General features: G+C 43.1%; 1 protein-coding gene across 4 annotated transcripts in view; it reads left to right on the forward strand.

The window, feature by feature from the left end:
- Positions 1 to 15,620, forward strand: part of CHL1 (cell adhesion molecule L1 like) — a 141,332-nt gene that overhangs the window by 74,383 nt on the left and 51,329 nt on the right. For 3 of the 4 annotated variants that reach the window (XM_030043954.2, XM_030043957.2, XM_030043956.2), the window contains 3 exons: positions 5,680 to 5,869; positions 7,869 to 7,974; positions 9,618 to 9,808. In XM_030043954.2, coding sequence (XP_029899814.1) covers positions 5,779 to 5,869; positions 7,869 to 7,974; positions 9,618 to 9,808 — 388 coding nt within the window. In that variant the 5' untranslated portion in view covers positions 5,680 to 5,778. Of the gene's footprint in view, positions 1 to 5,678; positions 5,870 to 7,868; positions 7,975 to 9,617; positions 9,809 to 15,620 lie in introns of those variants that run through there. The other variant, XM_030043958.2, reaches the window with a different exon arrangement.

Raw genomic sequence — 15,620 nt, forward strand, 5'->3', positions numbered from 1 at the left:
CAGCATATGCATCATGGGCTGCTTTTCTGAGAACTGGCAACATCCAAAAATAGGTGATTGGGATAGAGTCAAGTGAAGGTTATCTTCTCCCTGGTACTACCACTGGGATGTCAAAAAGCTTTTAGGGGAAAAGCTATGTATAACATTGACACCTGAAGTAAAACGGTGGGTCCTTATGAATATTCCTTCTCATCTTTTCCAAACACATGAGTGACTCTGCATGTTGGGGGACCTTCAGGGGAAAAAAAAAAAAAAGAACTATAGCTGCATAAACGACAGCTGTTGCTATTGCATTACATTTAAGGTTTCACTAGCATAAATCTCAACCTTTTTTAGCTAATTAGTGAAGTAGGGAGGTATTCCTGCCCGTAGCATGGAAAAGCGCAGAGGCGATTAATCCTGCGTGCCCCCGGGGCTCAGCCTGTACCCCAGGGGACCGTGGCCCCTCTTCTGGGAGCTGCCGGGGGACCACTTTGCCCCACGCTGAACACGTTTCCTTGCCTCATGAGTTTTTTGTCACCTATTTGCTGGAAGGCTGGGGGGAAACGGGCATGGAGGCTCACTGGGGCGGAGATGAACACTTTCGGAATAGGAGCCCTGGTCATTTTAGGTGTCACCTGCAGTGGCCCCTCGACCAGGGCGTGCGGCTCGGAGCAGCCAGGGTGGAAACAGGCAGGTGGAGCATCCCCGCTGCCCTCCACTCTCAAATTCCTCAGCACCCGAGGTCGCTCCCTCTGATCCTTGATGGAGCCTCACCTTCTCCAGGTTTCACACGACCAGCCTCCCCAAAAAGGCCTCCAAAGGTGGCAGGGCTTCAGGACGCTTCCCTTCCGAGGGGTACGTGGGCGGGAGCCGCCTCCGCAGGCGACGGGTCTGGGCTGACCTCAGGCTGTGCCGGGCTGGGCTCTGGAGCATCGCTGCCCACCAGCCTGGATCCCCACCGCGCCGCCCGGGGCTCGCCGGGACGCGGGCAGAGGGGATGCGCTTCACGGTGCGACCGCCAGCCGGGGGTAAAACCCAGCCGTCGCCCTGGGCTGAGCGGGGGCTGCTGGTGTTTTGGGATGGGGGACGTTTTGGCTGGGGAGGGCGTTGGTTTTTTTTCTTCTTCTTCTGTGATTGTAATCGAGGAAGAGTGAGAGTACTTCATTAAGCTCCGGTGCTATATGGTCACTTAACTTGCAACTTACGGTGTAATTAAATAACCAAATCTTTATTTCTCATATCAGGAGGCAATTTTTTTTCCAGAGTTTTGTTCAATTATTATGTAACTGGGGCCACCCCAAAGGCTGTAATTTCTAATTACCAATGGCTTTTATTTAAAAATCTTGTAACGTATATGTCACTGAGAAATTAAATCTGATTCTAGCTAATGAAAAGGTCAGCTCAGAAATGTACCAGTATTAAGCTATGGGAATCCAGTACTTGCATGAATATTTGTGCTGTACAGGACTTATACAGGGACTAAATCTTACATATTTTAAGAGGGAACCAAATAGCTGAGATTGATGCCATATTTAGTAGTGCAATATAATTTCTCTTGGAAGCAGTAGACCAGTAATCTGGGAATTTTGGCTGTCATTGTGCTACTATTTATGAGCAATTTTAATGTAGTAATTATATGTAGGGAAAATTGTTCACTAGGTTTATGAGATAAATGGAAATTTAATTTTTTTTCCTTGTTTAGTTGTCCAATATTTTTATTACATGCTTCTGGAAGCAACGGTATACAAAAAAAGAATCTGGAACTGGGTTGCTCCTTCAAAGTACTGATATTTTGAAAGATTTGCTCACTGTAAGTTAAAGGCAGCTCATTAAACAAACAAATGAGCTGTCCTTAGAGCAATCAGTATTTACTATTAACTGAACAGCACAGTAAATAATGAATTGCAGGTAAGGAACTACAGATAAGTATTTGCAGTGAATTCAAATTACTTGACTTAAGCCTGAGGCGGAGAAAAGAGAACATTAAGATAGAAATGGAGGGAGGAGGGGGAAAAGGAAAAAGGAAGAGGAGGGATCATAACTGTAACATTTGTTGTAGCATCCACGTTCATTCCTTGTGCCGAGGAAAGATTTTCTTCGGTAATCTTTTGCCCCCCTCCTTGGTGCAAGGGACGCTGCAGCCGACTCCGTGTGAGAACAAAGGAGGATGTGGAATTTCTGGGGAAAAGCAGGGGTCCACAGCAAGCTCTGGGCCCGATCCAGCACACTGGCTCGGAGAGCAGGGCTGATGTTTTTACCAAGGTCAAGGTTTTGCCAGTTGCTCTCTGGCACTTACTAGACCCCAGGAGAGCGTTGTGCTTTGGCACCAGGGAGACCGAAACCTGCCCCTGGCTGCCAAGTGCTTGCGCAGCTACCTCATTTATTTCTCCAAATTACTTAAGCAGCTAAATTGTTCATTTGCGAGGAACTGGCACAAGACGAGAAATTTTGGTTTGGAGTTTAATCATCACAGCAGTGAAAGATCGTGCTGCCTGAAGTTTGGGTACGCAGCTGCGTTTAAGACGGGGATGGACGGGGTGTCCGGAGGCAGTCTGATATTGCTCATTTAGGAAGGGGCTTCGGGTTGTTTGGGCGCTGGAGATGAGCGGGAAGGTCGGTGATTTAATCAGGGACTCTGCAGTTTCAGCTGAGCTGTGGGCCTGAGGCTCGGTCGGACAGCCAAACGTGTGACAGCCATACTAAACACCTAACGCCTGGCAGCCCTGTCTATACATCACCTTAAATAAGGTTAATGGCTTGACGCAGGTCTCCTTGCGGGGAGGACGTGTGTCTCACCCGTCCGTCCGCTGAGGACCGTCACTGTCCAGAACAGGGCACAGAGGAGCGACCGGTTAAGTGGGGCACACCGGGGAAGATGTGCATGAAGTGTTAGCCTTCCATAATAACTGCTGTCACAGCCAGCCTAACGCCTCTGCTGCTCTGTTAGGGGTAATATATATAACATACGAGCAGGAGGCTTATCTTGCTGTATAGTTATCACTAGGTAAATCTATCTATCTGCAAAGATACTGTTGCTTAATTCGCGTCACCCCGGGATTGTACCTTGTGGAAACGGTCACAGAGTAAAAAGGCAGAGGTTAAACACAGCTGCAGGGAGCTTTCCAAGTGGCCTTTGGAAGTAGCCGGTTGCTGTGCTCGAGTCCAGCACCGTCGGTCCCCAAGTGCTCGCTGCTTCCAAATGCTGGTGCTGTCGGCCCCCTGCATTAGTATTCAACACAGGGAAAAAGAGCAAGGCGCTAGACAGACCGACTAATTACAGCAGCCTGCAGAGGCAAGTCCTGCCGTACCACATGATAAAGGATATCTTTCTTATTTAGTACATTTCTTCTTTGCTCTCTGTCACTTTATTAAAAAAAAAAAAAGAAGAAAAAAGAAAGTGTGAGCTAATAGGTTTGGTTAAGGAATCAAGCTGTTTTCCTGTTTTTTCTTGAATTTAATCTGAATCTATGCAATGCTTTGTAACATTCATACAAAAAGAAACTTCCTGCTCCTCAGCCTGCAACCCTAGCTAGCTGCACACCTCCTGTAATCTCAGCTCCCCTTCCTCCGGCTGGCATCCTGACACGGGCTGCTCTGGTCCCCAGAGCTGTCAGCAGACGCGGGGGGAGAAGAGGGCTTCGCTGCCACTAATGTGCCATCTGCAAGCGGCAACACCGGTCAGATTTTTATGAGCCTAAATTGCAATTGTGTGGCTAGAGGGTTTGCTGTCAGAGCATCTGTTTTACCGTCGATGACACAGATAGATCTGGAACCGAGCGTCTGCCAGGAGCAGGTAAGGCAGGGCGGGAGAGCCCAGTCCTGCAGTGACAGAAGTTGTGCAGCCGTCAGGTAGCTGCTGGCTGGGGCTCGTGTGTGCCCCCCCCCAGGCTGCGATACAGCCCAGATTTTATTGGGCTGAGGTTTGGAAAGGTCTGTTGCTCACAAGTCAGAGCTGGGAGGAATGAAACTGAGGGAAATATCGACTGCCGCAAAACCGAACTTACTGGTGTTGCCCGATTCTGCCTGATTTGCACCCAGACACAACCTGGGGGCGGCAGCTCAGCCGGCAGGTCCCCGTCCCCTCCGGTGCCCTTCTGGGCCGTCCCCCTCTGCGAAGCGAGGCACTAAGCAGATTAGTCAGCTTCTTCCATCAGCGAACACTCGGTGCCTGAGATACTTATAAGACATCTGGTTTTTAGCCTCATTTCTAAACAAATGAGGCTTATGTGATTATAGTGTCTGTCTCTTGTCCCCTCGTTGGCCAGTTTCAATCTTCACCCAGGGATTTTGGTCTCGAAGACGTTAACTTCCAGGAAGTTTTCATGAACTGGTGACCGAGTGAACAGAAATTATCCTGCTAATGCCTCTGGAGAAAGGGCCACAGCACAACCCGTTGCTCATCTCCGAGAGCTGATGCGAGAGGGAGCACGCCGGGTAAAAGGGAAATCTCTGCTTTATGCCTGTGTTTTGTTAGAGGTCCAGCAAACCAACCGTCAGGAGCAAACCACCCTGGACCAAGCGGGCTGGCTGCGTGGCTCAGCGCTGCCTCTGCTCCAGCTGCAGCCAGCCGTGCTGGGCAAGGGCGAGCATCCCCAACGCGCTGCCCAGGTCCCACCTCCTGCCTGCCCCCACGTGCCAACTGCTCTCGGTGACCCCGGGATTGCTTTTCTGATCCGTGGATTAACCGGGTGGTGTGTGCAAAGATACGAGAGCTGTGCGCGAGCCAGGCTTGGTCTGGAAATACATTGCCGTGGTCGTACAGCTCCGCTTGTGAACTCCGTGCCTGGAATCGGAGCTCGCTGTGCTGTGCGGGGCTGGGCTGCCGGCGGGCTGGTCCTTACCTCCAGAGTAGTGGCCTTGCCTTGAAAATTGCTCTTGCAAAATTATCTTGACAGCTGAGGTCTAAATTCTCGTGAGAGTGACGTCCCGTAAGTGCTATGTGTGAGAAGATGCACAGGTACAAAACATCTTACACCGGTTAATATTTCGCTGAGATATTGTGAATGATGCTGATGACTGAAATCCTCCTTACACCCACATTTGTAGAATTCGCTCTCCTTTACTCCTCTGTGAATTACACTTAAATGCTCATTAGAGCTGAATATGTCTCCTTTTGGCAGCCGCCTGACATTTTTGCCTTGTAACGCAGAATCTAAGGATGTATAATGGATTGTGTAAAACCTACGCATAGTAGTTCTGGGATTATGGAGGAAAAGCAAGGGTTTCATGTTCTGGTCCTTATTAATGAACTCAACTAGATTGTGTCCTTTTTTAAACATAAACGAAAGATAAAAGACATATGAGATTTATGAAGAAGGTCATTAGTGTACCAAATTTCTCTCATTAGATTTGTTACATTACTTTCCAACTTGCACAACTCTCATTAGAAAAATTTATGAACTGGAATGATTACAAGTATACCATATTTTAAACCATCCCTACTTTTAATTGCAAAACAAAAAATAATTATACTTCTGTGCTTTAATGAATTTGTACTTTTGTGCATGTATTTTTATGCTAGAAATTTAATAGAGGACCTTCCTGAAGCCAGGGGGTGGGGGAAGAGGAGAGGAAATTGTGCCGCTTAGTGCAATTTGCAATTCAGCTGCAAATCCTGAAGCATTGCTTTAATTTAGTAACCTTGTTAGAACCAAGTTAATATCGCAAGCTAATATGGCTGTTTCTTCTCCTCGCTAGACTTTCAATTTCACGTCCTTACATCTGATTTGAAGTGACAGTGAGAGGAAGCATAAGGTGTCTCTCGTTCTGTTTGGACTCCTTGTTTACAGAAGAGTGATGGAGATGCTATTAAGCACAAAACGGATCACCATATGCCTGTTTTTCTTTGTATTAAGTTTGGCAGCAGCTATTGAAATACCATTATCAGGTGAGTTGTAGCTATTTACTGAACACTTTGGTGTTTTGTTTTGGTATCCTTTTTTTTTTTTTTTTTTAACCTTTCCCCAAAGAAAAAAAAAACCTAAATCCTGCTTTTCAGTTGTTCCATTTTGGATTTAATTCTGCCAGAACATGGCCTTTGGGAAATTCAGATGTGATAAAAATGTAAGCTACTTTGTTTGGACCTGTTAAAATGGAGCAGTAAACTTGTCTACTAACATATATCTGGTGTTTGTGATCCAACACGCCGCTTAGCTCCAAGGGTTTGGTTTTGTCCTTCACATAAATTCCTCATTTTGGCTCTGAATCTCCCTGAAGCTTGTTTGATGTGCATATACCCTCACTTACTTGTCTTGCAACCTGCCGTTTCAGTCTGAGAAAGGAGCAGGTGTATGTCTCGGGGCATACATTAGTCCCCAGAGAAGTATTTCCTACGCCTCGCATACGGCCCTGGGGAGCACCTCCTTTCTCCCTCTCTGGCTGTGATGCATTCAAACTGCCTGTTTTACACGGTCGGTGGGGTTTCAGGACACGTGTAAAATATGGGATGAGGCTCTTAGGGGACAATCTAATGAAAGCCAGTGGACCCCACTGCCTGGAGTACAGCCCAGACCTCCCAAGCTTGGCGTTTTTCGAACATAAATGGACCAGGAGAACTGCAAACTACAGTTTGAGGGGTTTTTTGGGGGGAGGGGGAGGTGAATCAGCAAAGCAAAACTCAACGATATTGTTTTTTATGAATTATGGTGGGGAAAAATAAATAAACAAACTTAAGGAGAAAGAAATGTAGGCTGTTTGCAGGGCTTTGGGTGCTGTAGCCTCAGAGTAGGACACGGGCCAGTTTCAGGGCATCGTGCGGACCTGCCGTGAGCTGTTAGCACTCTGGAGTCTGCCAACAGCCCTGGCTGCAAAGGAGAAGGCAATCAAACAGGTTTATAGGATATTTTTCTAAAGCTATCCAAACTTGTTTAACAGCGTTTGGAAGTAGAAGGTTATTTTGGAGGAAGGTACCGCAAGTGGCTCCTTGTGTTTAAATAAAGCAAAAGTGGAGCTGTGACTGTAAAGTGCAGGACAAACTGTCTGGGCATCCATTGCTTTTAAGTATCTACACGGGGGAACCATCTAGCTCTTAATTTGCTTTAATGAAGCATTTTATATTTTAATAAAAAGGAATTATGTCTGATCAGTGAAGCCGGTGGGCTTGGAAGTGTTCGGATTTGAGACCACACAATATGGCAAGACACCACATTTCACTCCAGCTTTGAGCTTCCTGGACTTAAAAGAGAAACCAAAAAGCATGTTAATTTTCTTCCTGGCTGTTTATAACAATGTGATGATCCTATTATCCCCAGCTCCGCTGTGGGGAGCATTCTCCCTCGTGCGGCTCTGTTACACAGGCACTCGCAACAGTTTAATACCCTTAGAAAAAAAAAAAGTTAGTGAAACATCATTGTGTGACTGGTAACGGCTCTTCCCCTGCTGTACCCTGGGGGGGGTATTAAGTCATCTTTGCACTCCATGGATTTTCTGGCAATTTTATCCAGGATGGCGATAGGAGTTTGCTACTTCGTGTATGTGTGTCTGTCTCTGGATTAAAAAGCCAGTTATTGACTTCAGCGCTGAAAAAATTTACCAGTCCGCACAACGTTGCTTCGACTTTAGTTTTAGGACGGCCCCAGCTCTCCTTTGCCCTGGATGGGTTGGTGATACCTGGACGCGTGCGCAGGTGATGCCCGTGAGCGGCTGGCCGAACACAGTCCGCGCTGTCAAGCCTTCCTCCGCCTGCTGAGGCAATCACAGGGTTCGGTTTGGGGAGCAGAGAGTATTGGCAATGCCAGGAAGATGATGATGATCATCCTTTTTTTACGGCAAGCCTCACTTTTTGCAGGACTAAGGCAATCCTGACATTGTCCCTTTTGAAGAAAAGACCTAAGCAGAGCACGGTTTTGCTCGAATGGCGTTTTAACCCAGCACCTCTTTGTGTTCAGTTGCGCAGCTTCCAACAATCACGGAGCAATCTCACGCCCAGGTTGCCTACCCTTTTGATGAGGACTTTACAATTAAATGTGAAGCGAGAGGAAACCCACAGCCCACGTGAGTACTGCTTTCACCGGGAGAAGCAAACAGAGATTGAGTTTGCTTTTAGCCTTTGCCAAACATTGTTCTGGTTTTGAGGAGGGGAGGAATAACTGAAGTACAGTAACCTGCTCATCATCGTAAGGCGAGGTTGAGGTTTGGGTTTCCCTTTAGGCCATTCAGCTTTTGTTGCTCCATCACTTCAACTCACTCTGTGAATAGATATCAACATGCCTTTTTCTTGTTGGGAGACGTTTCATTTCTCCAGCATGTGCTAAGTTCACCCCACGATTCAAAAGAGCTTGTCTGGGCTGTGCTGCAAAAGATAGGAGGTGTGTAATGGTAATCAAAGGGTCCCAGCTGTCCTTCTGCCTTTTCCACAGCAACCCTAAAAATACCAAGCACATTAAACCATGTATTCAGAGATCACATTTGCATTTTATCAGATACCTTGTCTGTACCTAACATCATCATGGCCGTGGTGATGTTACAAATATACACATAAGGAGTTATTCAAATAAATATCCAAAGATAAGCTTTATCTATTTTACACCAGTGTAAAAAGGAAAAAGATTTTTAATGAAAATGTGATTAACAAAAACATAATAATAACAGAGTAAAAGTTCCTCCTGAGACTTTTCCCACTGCATGGTCTATGGGCTAAATTAATAGCTGGTTTGCATGTCATTTTTACTCTCTAATCCTTCCCTTCTTTCTCTGCAACACAATTTAAACTTGCTTTGAGAATTGTTATTTTATATCAAGATGATTTGATCATTTTTAATTGAGCTCTGAATGGAGATTTGTAGCATGATAACAGATTTCCTTTGTTTCACTGTTTGTCAGCGGATCAATGAAAAGTTTTCTGGTATATTTAAATGTATGTGATAGTCTTGGTTAGGCGATAGGAACCCATATTCCCCTCCATACTGTAGCAAGGCAGTTTTGCCAATACTAGTGAAGTGCCAAAACATACATTTCTGTTGATGTTGATTTATTCTCTTAAAACATTGCAAAGTATTGAAAAAGGTATGTCTTCCACGAAACACGTTATACTGTAATTTCCAACTGTCTCTGATTTTGAATCAGTTTAGCCCAATTTCAATCCATCTGAGACTTCCAGATACATAAACTATGGCCAATACATCAGCATTCATCAAAATCACACCCCAGTAGCATCAAAACTACAAGTAATCCAGTGTCAAGACCAGGAGAAACTCAGTCATCTCGGTTTCTCCTGGGTTCAGCCATGGTATCTTCTGTAGATGGTGAGAACAGCTCCTGTCAGTCCTTGCCAGTCAAAAGTCCCAACTCTCCCACAGACGCAGGTTTTTTGCAAACCTCTAGTTCCTTTCACTGTGTGGCTCTTGCTTTCACAGATGGTCTCTCCCATTTATTGTCCTTGCCTTAGGCTTTGTATTCTTATGTCATGTCACAGTCAGTTATCCAAAAGTAAAGTGTTCGACAGAAGAGACATGCCCAATAGCTAACACAAGTTACAGTAGCACAGTGGTCATTTTACCACTCAAGTCCTCCTCTTACAAGAAGTTTTTCCTTTTATTTTAATAGTACGCTACTGGACCCATATTTACCACTGGTTTTGTACCATAGCGCGCTCTGGTCTGTCACCTGTCCTTTGTAACACTTGCATTATTTTTCAGCTTTAATTGGACTAAGGATGGAAAACCGTTCGATTTATTATCTGACCCAAGGATAGTTCCATCTAACAACTCTGGAACGTTTGTGATTCAAAACCGTGGAATCATCACCAATTTTCAAGGGAAATATCGTTGCTTTGCATCCAATGTGCTGGGAACTGCCATGTCAGAAGAAATTGAGCTAATTGTTCCAAGTAAGGGCTTTTACTTTGCTTTTTGTTTGTTGTTTTGTTTTGTTTTGTTTTGTTTTTTTAAGATGAAAACTGCGTTTCCTCAAACTAAATGGGAAAGAACTAGTTACTAAGCTAGAGTATGGTAAAATATGCACTGTTTGTTATTCAGTGAATATTTGAAGGAAAACCTCTGTGTGCTCCCTGGAATGATTTCATTTCATTCCTGGTTTTGAGGACAGAAACCAAATCTGAATGCAGGATTTCAGACAATACCACTGGACTATCAACTCCTTACAGGTTTCCCAGTGCTGATACTGACACTTCTTCCCAACTTGAATTAATACAAATGCAACTGGGTAGACTTTGTATATGTTTTCCCAGATATATTCATTTGGAAAACATTTATTATTTACTTTTGTTTTGTGAGTCTCGTCTGCCCCACTTTGCGTAAAAACTGTAAACTTTTTAATAGCCATCTCAGGAGAGCTGAATGTTCAATGTCAGAAAATTATTATTTGCTTTGACTTGACTATTTAAATGCTTTATAAAGCACTTGCTTTGCCTTTGCCATAAAACCCATAAGAATTCTTTTCTGATTTGTATTTGCTTAGAACCACTTTTTGTTCTTGTGATGCTTCCACTTCTAATACTTTTTTCTTTCTGTAAAGAAGAAAGCATAAATATTGATGAGAGCTGTAGTCTGATAAATTCTCTACCTAATCGGGGCTGAGACAATTTGTTTGTGAGCTGATGCCAGCACATCATGAAAATACAGAAATTAAAATATTTGGAGAGATAAAACAAATAGCAGAAAAATGGCAGAGTAGCTATCTTAACTGCAGTACAGTTATTGAAAGATATTAGTTGTTCATGAAAGAGAGAAATAATGGCATAGATCATGAAATAGTGTTAGAAAGACATTAAAAGTTAATAAGGTAGTGGGCAATAAAGGACTAGGAAGTCATTGTCAGAGAAAACAAAATTGGTTTGAGTCAGGTCACTTTGGGGAAGTGTTGTAAAAGACAATTTGTGAGTTTGGGGAAACTCCTGAGTTAAATTTGGAGTGATCTCTCTAATACTGGAGAAATTTATTTATAAAGAATTAGGAACTATGTGATGCCTTTGCTTTCCAAACTTTTCCTGGAAAGCGAATGCTGTTAAGAGTCATAAGACTGTAATATTTTAGCTTGGCAACCGTGACTGAGTGCCCAGAAATTGGGAGGACAATATGGTCTCCATCTCAGAGCAAGGAACATGAAATCAGAAGCTGGGGGAAGGATGGGAGAAATAACAGTTTATTACTGCAAAATAGCAACCGATGTAAATATTTGAAAGCTGAAGGGGAAGTGATCCAATCAACTGTGAGTTCATTAGTCTGCTGTCAGTAGCGTTCAGGGTTTGGTATAAATACTTAGGGGGAGAATATTCAAGACTTGGAACTGAATGGAAAATGAGCTCAAAAATATAGTAGTCAAAATTACTGATCCTAGAAACTTGTCCCTCTGTCAGTAGCACTGAGGGAGGGCAGAGGAGGAAATGGGTGATTTTAAGGGCCAGGTTTATAGAAGTGGGATGAAATTTACTGTTACAGAGTTCAAGGTCCTGATTAGGACAACGTTGATACAACCAGCTTTGTACCAATACATTTAAAGCACTTATAGTTTGGAAGTAACATAGGGAGATGAACACACAATTGGTCCTATGTTCAGGATTGAAAGATATGAAATTAGAAGAGGAAAAATTGAAGCAGAACCTTCCTAGTGGGAATACGAAGGACAAGAAACTTCACTGGCTCTGCAATGGAGCAGGGTGAGAACATGAAGCAGACCGTACGATGTAGTTGAGTGGCATAGACAAAGAAGACAATCAGCAGTGCAGTAGAATTCTTTTTCAGACGAGATCCTGCATTTCCAAGTTCCTACAATATTTTGTTATCAAGCGATCTGAAAGCGCTGTGCACAGGTGGAATTGGTGTGTACACATGGCGGGGGATATCTCCACAGTCTTCTCAGCCTTTGGAGTGACAGGAGATGGCTACCTGTCTACAAAAACTACTTCTAGCAGGTCAATGCAGATGAAATGGTCTTTGAGAAAAGTGCATAACCATTTTTCTCGTGTCTTTTTCATAGGAAATAATCCTGAGAAGCATTCTAGGCATAGCCGGGGGTGGGAGAGTCATGGCACTGTGGCCGCGTTGAAAATAAGACACATCACAAGGGCTGGGAGAGTTCCTGGGAGAGGTCTGCTAAGGGTGCTATGTAAATGTATTTTTATGAGTGCTCCTCATGAAAGACATGATTTATTTTCCTTCCAGCCAGTTTTATGGATTTTTTTCCTTTGGAAATTTATTTCACGTTGCACCGTATTGCATAGTATTCCCTAATGCAGTAGCTTGGTGTTTGGTGAGGAATTACCAAGATTACATGTATTGCTATACGGTTTAGTCTCTACCAACTTGCAGTTGCTTTAGGGGAATAGCATTCCTGAGTAGAGGAGAACTGCATAAAGTTTGAGGACAGTAAATTGAAGTTTATTGAACTAATGATGTACATTGGCTCCACAGGTAGGACAGTGCAGCTGATGTCATCTGGAGTTTCAGGCAGGAACAGGAGAGTGATGCAGTTACTCAGAGCTTTAGACAGGACATAATTATTCACTTTGGAGTCTGGCCAGGGCAGTGGGGTTAATACGACTTCTCTTAAGCAAAGTGTCTCAGACTCATTAATTTTCAGAGGAGTTCAAGACCTCAGTGTCATGTTTCAGTGAAGGTATGTCACCTCCAGCAGCGGAATATTCTGATACTCCATTGCTACTGAGCTAAAAAAGATGCTTAAAAATGGAAAACAAGAACGAGTTGATGTCTGTATCTGGGATTATTGAATCTGTACTCAGAGCAGATAATTTTTGCTTTTAATGAAAAGTTGTCTATACTAGCTTGAGTAGATATTAAATATACTGGGGGGTAGTTAGCAACAAATTAATTGAGAAGTTACAAACATGGTTGTTATCAAACGCGAGAGGAATTTTAGTGCTAATACATGCAAAGTCCTAAATCCAGAAAATAAATAAATGGTACAGATAATGTATTAGAGGGATTTACCCGACTCCCACACCTTTTAAGGCACATTTACTTTTATTCATACTCTTCTGCCATCTGTTCTTTCATTTAATAGTGCAATGTAGATGCGGCAAATTAAATCAGGATTCAGAGAGTAATAGAAGACACCTTTGATTTTCTAAAGTGCTGGATAGTCTACAACTGTGCTCAAGTGAAAGAGAGCTGCTGGTGCACAGATCTGCTGTAAATTAGGCAAATCACTGACACAGAAGAGGTTGGGATAAATTACCTCTATTCACCCACAAGTTCTGAAGGAGAGACTGGTACATGTGAGATCACTACATGCATTCATGATAATGATGCAGAGGTGGCAGTGCTTTGCCAGCTGTATTCAAGTAAAATGTAAGCTACTTGGCAAGTCACTATGCCAATGAAGTGAAGAAAAGCCCAGCAAGTCAGACGAGGCCAGTTTTTTTCATAAATTACATTTACACTGCAGAAGTAGAATACTGGGTCTGTAAGGTTGCTGCTGGAAAGGAGAACAAAAGACTGTTTACTCACAGCAGTCATTCCAGGAAAGCAATAGAAATGTCAGCAGAAGTGATCATTAAATCTCACCTACATAATGAAAATACCACACCTCCCCTATATATGATGACATTAAGGAGAGTGGGGAAGAATGGGGTCTGAAGATCTCTATATGTTTGCATTGTTTACAAAGTCCAGATTGTCACAAGATACATGCAGCATAAAAATGAATTTAAATGGTGAGAACACAGACTTCAGCTACCCTCCTCCTGTATTTAGGGAATCTGTTGCCTGAACTACTAAGTAGGCCCAATGCCAGAGGAAGAAGAAGAACAGTTTAAACTTCTTTAATTAACTGTAGTGTAAAAGACTCTTCATGGTAGACTGCATTAAGATTTATGCTCAGTATTTCTAAAGCCGCTGCTCTGAAAGACCAAAGATCTGAGGATGGAAACATAGCCGAAACATAAAGTTGTCCAGTGGCAGGCTGTGCTATGCCATTGATGTTAGTTCTAGAATTCTCAAAGAAAGCAAAACCTGTGTTAATATTCAAAAAAACAGATGTGAATATTGTGAAATCATTCAAAGATATTGATCTGATACTAAAATAGGAGGTCTCAGTAACGCACTTTGTGAAGGTGTTCAGTATAGCCTTTTTGGAAGAGAAAACAAAAGAGAGTAACTCACTGAGACTTTGCAGTCGATGGGAATAAATTGTAAATGTCTTGGCTCCTAAACCAGTGTCTGATACCTTTGACAACCTTTCTGGCCATCTAAATCATTGGGATCACTGATTGTTGCCAACGACCATCGTTTTGGAAAGGGCAATAGAGAGAGATTTACACAGAAAAAAAGACCGTCACTGATTCCATCATAAAAGCTTCTTTGAGAGCGAGTGGACTGACAGCCATGGTCTTCCTGTGGAAAGCCAGACTTTCCTAACTTTTTCAATTTAATGCAGCAATTAAAAAAATCCATAAATAAGCAAGATCATATCTCATAAACAGTTCAAAGGCTGCAATGAAAATTACAGATTTAACTACTGCTTATACTACTACATGGATCAGAATATCAATTGATGCACTGAGATGAGTACTGGAAGCTGCCCAGGCTGTATTCTGTACAACTCATGTGATCGGTGACTGTAAGTCATGTTTAAGATTCTTTGATATGTTGGGCTGTTCACCGCACAAGATATAGATCTGTATAATAAATCACTCAGCTACTAATTAAAGTGTCTGAGAAGCTGGGAATTTCCAGGATATAGAAATTTCTTGACTATTTCCACTTTCCCTCACTCTTACATCCTTTAAGGATTTATTTGCATGGGAGAACTTCAGAATAGCCATGATGGGTCAGGATAAGCATCCATCTAGCCCAGGACACATCTCCAGCAGCATCCATAGGGAAGGTTATAAAAACAGACCTGGTGTATAGTGATGTTTTCCTGCAAGAATTTCCAAAATATTTGCTAATTGCTGATTTACCCTCATGAGCTGATTCCCATTTTGCACCAGATACTGGTACAAACCAGACACAGAGATCTCAAGGACTTCTACAGTTACCTGGAAAACCCCTTTTCCTTCAGTTCTATTTGTCAACACTTTACCCAGAAACCTGTAAAATATCAGATTGAATGGTCTCCATTCTCATATAAACTGGTATAAATTGCCATACTTGATACAGTTACAGTTGTCTGAAGTCACTGTAGTCAGCAGTAGGACAAAAACTAAGCTGTAGGATGAAACATGCTAATAGGTACCCAAGCAAATCTGAAGCAATCCTGCTGGGGGCTGGAGAACCCCAACTCCGGTTGCTATATTTCTGTATCTATACTGCTAAACTCAAATTTGGATTTTATATTGCATGGTATTGGTCTGCCTCCTGTTTGCTTTTTGTTGAGATACTGCATTTTCTGAACAGATAAGAAGCAGGAGGGAGTGATCCAGCCTCCTTTCTGAAATTTCTCTCAGCCAACCTAATTTGCCAGTGGTATTTCAGCCTAATCTCAAGTACAGTTCAGTCGTTAAACTTTCAGTCACCCCAGGGATTAAACAGAGCCTGGTTCTTTGCACAAATGACTCTGGGCACTGATAATCTTCCATTTCCATGGTTTACACACTGTCAAAGCACTGTAATTCTGTTTTTTGGGAGCTGTACAGCATTCACAGTACAGCCTTGTCAGGAAATAATACTTGGGCAGCGAAGCCTTTCCCAAGACTGTTTCGAGAGCTTTATATGTCACGG

The sequence above is a fragment of the Aquila chrysaetos genome, chromosome 20 (genome assembly GCF_900496995.4).
Source record: "Aquila chrysaetos chrysaetos chromosome 20, bAquChr1.4, whole genome shotgun sequence".
NCBI classification, from domain to species: Eukaryota; Metazoa; Chordata; class Aves; order Accipitriformes; family Accipitridae; genus Aquila; species Aquila chrysaetos.